This window comes from Symphalangus syndactylus, chromosome 13, assembly GCF_028878055.3.
Source record: "Symphalangus syndactylus isolate Jambi chromosome 13, NHGRI_mSymSyn1-v2.1_pri, whole genome shotgun sequence".
NCBI classification, from domain to species: Eukaryota; Metazoa; Chordata; class Mammalia; order Primates; family Hylobatidae; genus Symphalangus; species Symphalangus syndactylus.
Genome location: NC_072435.2, coordinates 58033623 through 58042869, shown reverse-complemented (window position 1 = coordinate 58042869; position 9247 = coordinate 58033623). Strand labels below are relative to the sequence as shown.

Here is a 9247-nt window from a genome sequence, read left to right as displayed (position 1 = left end):
TGACCATGAGTTGATAATTGTTGAAATTTGGTGCCAGGCACATGGAGATTTATTGTTTGGATTTTATGTTTGAGATTTTTCACAGTTTTTATTTTTGTTTTGCTTTGTTTTTGAGAGAGTCTCACTGGGTCACCTAGGCTGGAGTGCAGTGGCGCCATCCCACTGCACCTCCAGCCTCCCAGGTTCAAGCGATTCTCCTGCCTCAGACCCCCCAAGTAGCTGGGATTACAGGCGCCCACCACCACGCCCGGCGCCCGGCTTTTGCTTTTTTTTTTTTTTTTTGAGACGGAGTTCCGCTCTTGTTGCTCAGGCTGGAGTGCAATGGCGTGATCCCAGCTCACTGCAACCTCTGCCTCCTGGGTTCAAGCGATTCTTCTGCCTTAGCCTCCCGAGGAGCTGAGATTACAGGCACGTGCCACCACACCCAGCTAATTTTGTATTTTTAATAGAGACGGGTTTCTCCATGTTGGTCAGGCTGGTCTCGAACTGCCAACCTCAGGTGACCCACCCACCTCGGCCTCCCAAAGTACTGGGATTACAGGTGTGAGCCACCACGCCCGGACTTTTTTGTATTTTTAGTAGAGACAGGGTTTCACCATGTTGGCCAGGCTGGTTTTGAACTCCTGAAATCAAGTGATCTGCCCACCTCGGCCTCCCAAAGTATTAGTATTACAGGTGTGAGCCACCACGCCCAGCCACACAATAGAGTTTTTTCAATTCCTGCAGCACAACATGGATGAATTTCAAAAGCATCACAGGAAAAAGCCAGACACAAAAGGCAACGTTCTGGTAAAAGCAGAACTTCAGGGAAAAAAAAAATAAGTTCAATGGTAGTCAGGAGTTGGGATGAGGGAGTAGGACTGGACCACAGGTGTCAGGAACTTTTGAGGGTGAGGAAAATGCTGTATATCTCATCTGTAATGGTTATAAGACTGTATATACACTTGTGAAAACTCAGAACTGTATACCAAAGAAAGGTGAATCTTACTATATGTAAATCACACCCCAATAAACCTGACTTTTTAAAAATGCAGGCTGCAAAAACATTACTTTAGGATTCATAACATGGTATGCAAAGGAAATGTATGTTTTCAAGGATCTACACCTCAAAGGAGGAAGCACCAGCCTTTGCAAGGTTTGGCTCTAGCCCAGCAAGGACCTGGAGATGAAACCTGTTTACTTCTTTTTTATCACACTTCAACCTGACAGCTTTAAAAGTCCCTGTGATGCTAGGCACGGTGGCTTGCGCCTGTAATCCCAACACTTTCGGAGGCCAAGGCAGGAGGATGGCTTAAGCCCAGGAGTTGAAGATAAGCCTGGGCAACACAGTAGTACTACCAGGGGAGGGTCTTAACTACAAATCATCTAGGTTCTTGGAATATTGAACAAAGAGGTGGACAAAACACACAAACAAAGCAACAAAAGAAGGAACAAAAGCACAGATTTATTGAAGCGAAAGTACACTCCACAAAGCGGGAAGAGGTTCAAGCAAGTGCCCTGTTCAGAAAATCTGGGGTTTAAGTACCCTTTAGAGGTTCCCTATTTGGTTACACCCTACGTAAATAAAGACTTGGCCTGCCGCCAATCAGAGGCTGAAGTGAATGCTCCCTTGTCTCCAGACCCTATTCTCTGGCCTCAGTGGGATCCTATCACTACAATAATTTATTTATTTATTTATTTATTTATTTTTGAGACGGAGTCTCGCTCTGTCACCCCGGCTGGAGTGCAGTGGCGCGATCTCGGCTCACTGCAAGCTCCGCCTCCCGGGTTCACGCCATTCTCCTGCCTCAGCCTCTCCGAGTAGCTGGGACTACAGGCGCCCGCCACCACGCCCGGCTAATTTTTTTTTGTATTTTTAGTAGAGACGGGGTTTCACCGTGGTCTCGATCTCCTGACCTCGTGATCCACCCGCCTCGGCCTCCCAAAGTGCTGGGATTACAAGCGTGAGCCACCGTGCCCGGCCCAAAAATTTATTTTTAATTTTTCTTCTTCTTATTTTTTTTACAACGGTACACTGATCTACAAAAATTTTAAAATGAGGCCGGGCGCGGTGGCTCACGCTTGTAATCCCAGCACTTTGGGAGGCCGAGGCGGGCGAATCACGAGGTCAGGAGATCGAGACCACGGTGAAACCCCGTCTCTACTAAAAATACAAAAAAAAAATTAGCCGGGCGTGGTGGCGGGCGCCTGTAGTCCCAGCTACTCGGAGAGGCTGAGGCAGGAGAATGGCGTGAACCCGGGAGGCGGAGCTTGCAGTGAGCCGAGATTGCGCCATTGCACTCCAGCCTGGGCGACAGAGCAAGACTCCGTCTCAAAAAAAAAAAAAAAAAAAATTTTAAAATGAGCCAGGTGCAGTGGCGCACGCCTGTAATCCCAGCACTTTGGGAGGCCGAGGCGGGTGGATCATGAGGTCAGGAGATCCAGACCATCCTGGCTAACACGGTGAAACCCCGTCTCTACTTAAAATACAAAAAATTAGCCGGGTATGGTGGCGGGCACCTGTAGTCCCAGCTACTGGGGAGGCTGAGGCAGGAGAATGGCGTGAACTCGGGAGGTGGAGCTTGCAGTGAGCCAAGATCATGCCACTGCACTCCAGCCTGGGTGACAGAGCAAGACTCCTTCTCAAAAAAAAAAAAATTTTTTTTAATGAGCTGGGTATACTGGCATGCATCTGTGGACCCAGCTACTTGGAAGGCTGAGGTGAGAAGATCACCTTAGCCTGGGAATTTGAGGCTTCAGTAAGCTATGATTGCATCACTGCAGTCCAGCCTGGGCAACAAAGACCCTGTTTCTAAAAAAAAAAATTTTGAATAGGCTGGGTGTGGTGGCTCACGCCTGTAATCCCAGCACTGTGGGAGGCTGAGGGGGGAGATCTCTTGAGCCCAGGAATTCAAGACCAGTCTAGTCTGGGCAACATAGCAAGACCCATCTGTACAAAAAATGAAAAAACTAGCAAGGCATAGTGGTACAACCTGTAGTCTCAACTACTTGGGAGGCTGAGGCAAGAGGATTACTTCAGCCCGAGTGGTTGGGGCTGCAGTGATCTGTGATCACGCCACTGCACTCCGGCCTGGGCAATGGAGCAAGACCCTGTCTCAAAAAAAAAAAAAAGTTGTCAAAAAAAAAAAAAAAAAAAGGGTCGGGCTTGGTGGCTCACACCTGTAATCCCAGCACTTCGGGAGGCTGAGGCGGGTGGATCACCTGAGGTCAGGAGTTCAAGACCAGCCTGCCCAACATGGTAAAACCCCTTCACTACTAAAAATACAAAAATTAGCTGGGCATGGTGGTGTGCGCCATGTAATCCCAGCTACTCTGGAGGCTGAGGCAGGAGAATAGCTTGAATCCAGAAGGCGGAGGTTGCAGTGAGCCGAGATTGCACCACTGCACTCCAGCCTGGGTGACAGAGCGAGACTCAAAAAAAAAAAAAAAAAAAAAACTCCAGTTTTCAGTATCTGCCTTTCAAACCGAAAGAACTACCTGAGCATCTTGCCAGGAGATGAAAGTCATCCTTGGTCTTGTCCAAGAATTCACCCCAAACAAACAAAATCTCAATGCAGTTTTTAGAACCATCGAGTGAACAGAGTATCCAATTTCTCCAGTCACAGAGGTGAGGAGTGGAAAACAGTCTTGGGATTTGGTGACACAGGCCAAGTTGCTCTCCTGACTGATTGTGCCCCCACCCCACTACTGTCTTCTCAGGGCACCTTGCTCCACTCTAGACCCGCTCACCACTTAGTGTTCAGTGTCCATGGAGGCACAGCCTGCGTCCTGCTGAGCTCTCCTGCCTTCTGCTACATAAAGCACCATCGCAGGAAAAAAAATCAGAGGCTAAGCCTACAACCTCCTCTGTGGCATCTTTATTTTTCTATATGGGATGTGAACAACGTGAACATGGGTCAGAAAAGTCAGCTGCACAAAAACACTTCAGCCAATTGTAACACAGAGGGAGCGTAGACATGGAGGGGCTGGGGTTAGGCTGGGGGACACCAGCCTTCCCTGCTAAGGGCTCATGGTCCAAGCCCACCAGAGGACACCTGGGTGGTGTCCAGGACCATGTAGTGCCAGCTCTGGGGAGGAGGGACGAGAAGAGAAAGAGGAGTCACAGAGGAGGCTGTGGCTGAGCACGAGTTTACTGGACTCTGGCTTCGCGCTGCTGCTTGATGAAGTTGATGAGCCCGTTGGTAGAAGCATCATGAGAGGTCACTTGAGCACTGCCATCAAGCTCAGGCTCAATTTTCTTAGCCAGCTGCTTTCCCAGCTCCACTCTGCCAAGAAGGGAAGAGAAGAATGGTATGAGGAAGGCTCTAACGTTGCTACTGAAATCCCTGAGCTGACCCAAAGGTATTCCCGGCCCTCCCCTAAGTGAGCAACTCACCCCCACTGGTCAAAGCTGTTGATGTCCCAGATGATGCCCTGAACGAAGATCTTGTGCTCATACATGGCTGCAGAAGTGATAGGGCACGTCAGGGCTCCACAAGCCCATTCCAACCTACCCCAAGCCAGGACCTTTCCCCTACTCACTCACCGACCAAGGCTCCAAGCATGAATGGTGTGAGCTTAGTGAACACAATGGAGTTGGTTGGGCGATTTCCTTCAAAGACCTGCAGAAAACACCAATGTATGTCTCCAAGCGAGTCCTGATCCCTAAATCCCTTGAAGGGAAGCACACCCTACCCCAGAGGCTGAGACGTGCGGGTCTGTGAGGACAGGCCCTCCCACTCTGTAGGACAAGCCAGGCATGCCCCAGGCCCCTGCCTGGTGCCATAGCTTCACACCTCCAACTCCAGCATGCACTCCAAAGCCGAATGCAGAAATGCTGACCTTATGTGGCAGCAGCCTCTCAAGGTCCTCTGGACTCTTGCCCGCGGCCTGGAGCTCCTTTCGGGCCTCCTCTGTCGATTTTCCCCTCATCAGGGCCTCTGTCTGGGCCAGGAAGTTGGCCAGGAGGATCTGATGAGCGAGACATCAGTTATGCTTGAGAGCAGTGTCTGGGCTTCAGGCAGAGGGACAAGACCGCCTGGCACTTCTCAGCAGGGGTCAGTCCCAGCCTGGGTCACTCACTGTATAGCTCAGTTGGAGCGAGGGGGACACATGCGATGACACCACAAGGCAGGGAACAGTGATAACTGCTCTTTAAGAACTACACACCAGTGGCCAAGCGCGGTGGCTCATGCCTGTAATCCCGACACTTTGAGAGGCCGAGGTGGGTGGACCACAAGGTCAGGAGCTCGAGACCAGCCTGACCAACATGGTAAAACCCCATCTCTACTAAAAATACCAAAAAAAAATTTAGCTGGGCGTGGTGGCGCATGCCTGTAATCAGGCAGGAGGCTGAGGCAGGAAAATCACTTGAACCTGGGAGGCAGAGGGTGCAGTAAGCCGAGATCACGCCACTGCACTCCAGCCTGGGCGACAGACCTAGACTCCGTCTCAAAAAAAAAAAAAAAGAACTACACACCACTTGCCGGGATCCTGCTCACAATTTTACCAACATCTATCTTTTAAGATCCTAAGAAGGTAGCTGGGCGTGATGGTGTGCAACTGTAATTCCAGCTACTCCGGAGGCTTAAGCACAACAATCACTTGAACCCAGGAGGCTGAGGTTGCAGTGAGCCAAGGTCGCACTACTGCACTCCAGCAGGGGCAACAAAGTGAAACAGTGTCTCGAAAAAAAAAGAGAAAAAAAAAATAATACTAAGATCCTAAGGAGGAAAGGCATCATCGCCCTGTTCTAGTAGAGCCTTGGGTTCCGCAAGTCCACAGTGCTGGATCACAGAACTATAGACAGGAAGAATCAGAATTCAATCCAGCTCACTGACTCCCAAGATTGTGCTACCATAACCCTGTGCTGCTCTGCACACCTAAGACAAAGCACAATAAATTCTCTGAAGGAGTTCGAGGGCAGCTTGGGCAACATAGTGAAACTCAATCTCTACAAAAAATAAAAATAAAAAAATCAGCTAGGTGTGGTGGCGTGTGCCTGTTCCCAGCTACTCAGGAGGCTGAGGTAGGAGGATTGCTTGAGCCCAGGAGGGTGAGGCTGCAGAGAGCCTGACTGTGCCACTGCACCCCAGCCTGGGCAATAGAGCAAGACTCTGTCTCTTTAAAAAAAAAAAAAAAAAAAAAAATTAACCAGGCATGGTGCACATCTGTGGTCCCAGCTACTCAGGAGGCTGAGATAAAAGGAGTGCTCAAGCCCAGGAGTTCAAGGCTGTAGTGAGCTATGATTGGGCCACTGCACTCCAGCCTCAGCAACAGAGTGACATGCTATCTCTAAAATAAAAAAATAAAAATAAAATAAACAAAAGGGGAGATTTTCCTGGATTATCTAGTGGCCCAATCTAAACACACTGGCCCTTAAAAGTAAAAGAGGGCCAGGCACAGTGGCTCATGCCTGTAATCCCAAAACTTTGGGAGGCCCAGGCAGGAGAATCACTTGAGCCCAGGAGTTGGAGACCAGCCTAGACAACATAGTGAAACCCCGTCTCTACAAAAAGTTTAAAAGTTAGCCAGGCATGGTAGTGTGTGCCTGTAAGTCTCAGCTATTTGAGGGGCCAAGACAGGAAGACTGCTTGAGCCTGGGATGTCAAGAATGCAGTGAACTGTGATCATGCCACTGAAGTCCAGCCTAGACAACACAGCACGGTGCTGTCACTCAGGGAATAAAAGAAAAATGTAGAAGAGGAAGGTCAACAAGTCAGTCAGAGAGATGCAACAGAAGTGGCAAGACAGAATCAAAGCTTCAGAGAAGGATTTAACCTGCCATTGCTGGTTCTGCAGTGAAGAGGCCCGCAAGCTAGAGAATGCAGGTGACCTCTGAGAATCTGAGAATGACCTTCAGCCCACAGCAAGGAAGCTGGACTTCAGTTCCACAACCATAGAGAAATGAATTCTGCCAACCACCTGACAAGCATGGAAAAGGCTTTTCCCCTAAAGTCTCCAGAAAGAAACACAGTCCTGATGACACCGTGATTTCAGCCTGCAAGACTCTAAGCAGAGACACAGCAGGGCCTGCTGGATATTTGAGCTTCAGAAACTCTTCAGATAGGCCAGGCGCGGTGGCTCATGCCTATAATCCCAGCACTTAGGGAGGCTGAGGCAGGTGGATCACTTGAGGTCATGAGTTCAAGACCAACCTGGCCAACACAGTGAAACCCCCCTCTACCAAAACTACAAAAATTAGCTGGCCATGGTGGTGAGTGCTTGCAGACCCAGTTACTTGGGAGGCTGAGGCATAAGAATCACTTGAGGCCGGGAGGGGAAGGTCGCAGTGAGCCAAGATCGTGCCACTGCACTCCAGCCTGGGCGACAGAGCAAGACTCTGTCCCCGCTCCCCACCCCAAAAAAGAAGAATGTTGTTTTAAGCCTCCATGTTTGTTGTCATTTGTTACGGCAGGAATAGAAAACTAACGTGATTGCCAACCAATGCACCAGGTTTTCAGAGGTCTGGATGCAATGTGAGCCAGACCCTCCAGATGGGGCCAGATGGGGGCTCTTACCTTGTGATGCAAACCCTTCCGTATGGGGTGCTGGGTCTGGACTGGGATGAGGAAGTCACAGGGTATCATCTTGGTGCCTGTGAAGGACACTGTGGTCACCCACATGACCCCAGCCCATGGGAGCTAGCCAAATGGCCTAGAGGAGGGCACTGACCTAAGTGAGATATCTCTTCTGGAAGATCCTTTCCCTCCCCAACATCACCCTTCCCAGGCCACAGCGGCCTACCTTGGTGGATGAGCTGGTAAAAAGCATGCTGGCCATTGGTCCCTGGCTCCCCCCACACAATGGGGCCTGTCTGGTGGTCCACACGGGTGCCAGATTTGGTGATGTATTTCCCATTGGACTCCATGTCGCCCTGGAAAAGGAACCGAAACCCAGTCCTTGGCAAAATGAAAGAACATTTAAAAAGAAAGAAAGAGGCTGAGTGCGGTGGCTCAAGCCTGTAATTCCAGCACTTTGGGAGGCCAAGGCGGGTGGATCGCCTGAGGTTGGGAGTTTGAGACCAGCCTGACTAACATGGAGAAACCCTGTCTCTACTAAAAATACAAAATTAGCCAGGTGTGATGGCGCATGCCTGTAATCCCAGCTGCTTGGGAGGCTGAGGCAGGAGAATCGCTTGAACCCGGGAGGCAGAGGTTGTGGTGAGCCGAGATCTTGCCACCGTACTCCAGACTGGGCAACAAGAGAAAAACTCCATCTCAAAAAAAAAAAAAAAAAAAAAAGGGAAAAGAAAGAAAAAAAACCCAACCCTCTAACTGCAAGTCTTGATCCTTCACACACTGTACCCAAATCCTGCTCCTTCCTGCACCATGACCAAGTCCTGCCCAGATGCTCCAGGCAGACCCACCCTGCCCTGACCCCGTGAGGTGGACCTGCACACGTGTCCACAGGCACGATCCCCTTCCTCCCCATACCGGTGAAAGCCTCCCAACCTTTCCAGCTTAGGCCACTGTGCAGGAAGGACTCATGCCCAGGAAAAGGTGGGTCTGGAGGTAAGGCAAGGACCTCCCTAAAGACAAAATCGGTCACAAAATCAGCCCATTTCTTAAGGGAGAGCAGGCTGGGGTCCAGAGTGCACAGCTTCTTTTTTTCCCCAACAGACAGAGTCTCATTCTGTCACCCAGGCTGGAGTACAGTGGTAGAATCATAGCTCACTGAAGCCTCGACCTCTTGGGCTCAAGCAAGCCTCTTGCCTCAGCCTCCCAAGTAGCTGGGACTACAGGTGCTGCACCACCATGCTCGGCTACTGTTAGTTTTTGTGGGTTTTTTTTGTAGAGACCGGGTCTCACCTATGTTGCCCAGGCTGTTCTTGAACTTCTGGCCTCAAGCAATCCCCCCCAGCCTCTGCCTCCCAAGGTGCTGGGATTGCAGGCATCAGCCACCATGCCCGGCTAAGAGTACAGCCTTTGAGGGCTGTCACCACAACTAAACGCTAGGCTTTGGGTACCCACCTGGGCCCTGGTCATGGCAACCCTCACCAAGGCAGCTGGGATTTGGGGAACCTTGGCCTCTCCTTCAATCACAGGATTTGCTTCCAGGTGTTGGTGAAGCCTTCTGTACCTGCCCAAAGCAACTCAAGAGCTGCTGGACAGGGACTGGCTTTGTACTAAACAAAAGCAAGGATAGGGTCGAGCACGGTGGCTCATGCCTGTAATCCCAGCACTTTGGGAGGCCAAGGCAGGTGGATCGCTTGAGGCCAGGAGTTCAAAACCAGCCTGGGCAACATAGTGAAACCCCATCTCCACTA

General features: G+C 50.4%; 1 protein-coding gene across 3 annotated transcripts in view; it reads right to left on the bottom strand.

Moving 5' to 3' along the window:
- Nucleotides 1–3842: 3842 nt before the first annotated feature.
- Nucleotides 3843–9247, bottom strand: part of GPI (glucose-6-phosphate isomerase) — a 56348-nt gene continuing 50943 nt past the window's right edge. For 2 of the 3 annotated variants that reach the window (XM_055238776.2, XM_063614066.1), the window contains exons 15-20: nucleotides 7726–7855; nucleotides 7500–7576; nucleotides 4822–4950; nucleotides 4526–4601; nucleotides 4376–4442; nucleotides 3843–4265 (exon numbers count right to left, since the gene is read on the bottom strand). In XM_055238776.2, coding sequence (XP_055094751.1) covers nucleotides 4130–4265; nucleotides 4376–4442; nucleotides 4526–4601; nucleotides 4822–4950; nucleotides 7500–7576; nucleotides 7726–7855 — 615 coding nt within the window. In that variant the 3' untranslated portion in view covers nucleotides 3843–4129. The remainder of the gene's footprint in view (nucleotides 4266–4375; nucleotides 4443–4525; nucleotides 4602–4821; nucleotides 4951–7499; nucleotides 7577–7725; nucleotides 7856–9247) is intronic. The other variant, XM_055238777.2, reaches the window with a different exon arrangement.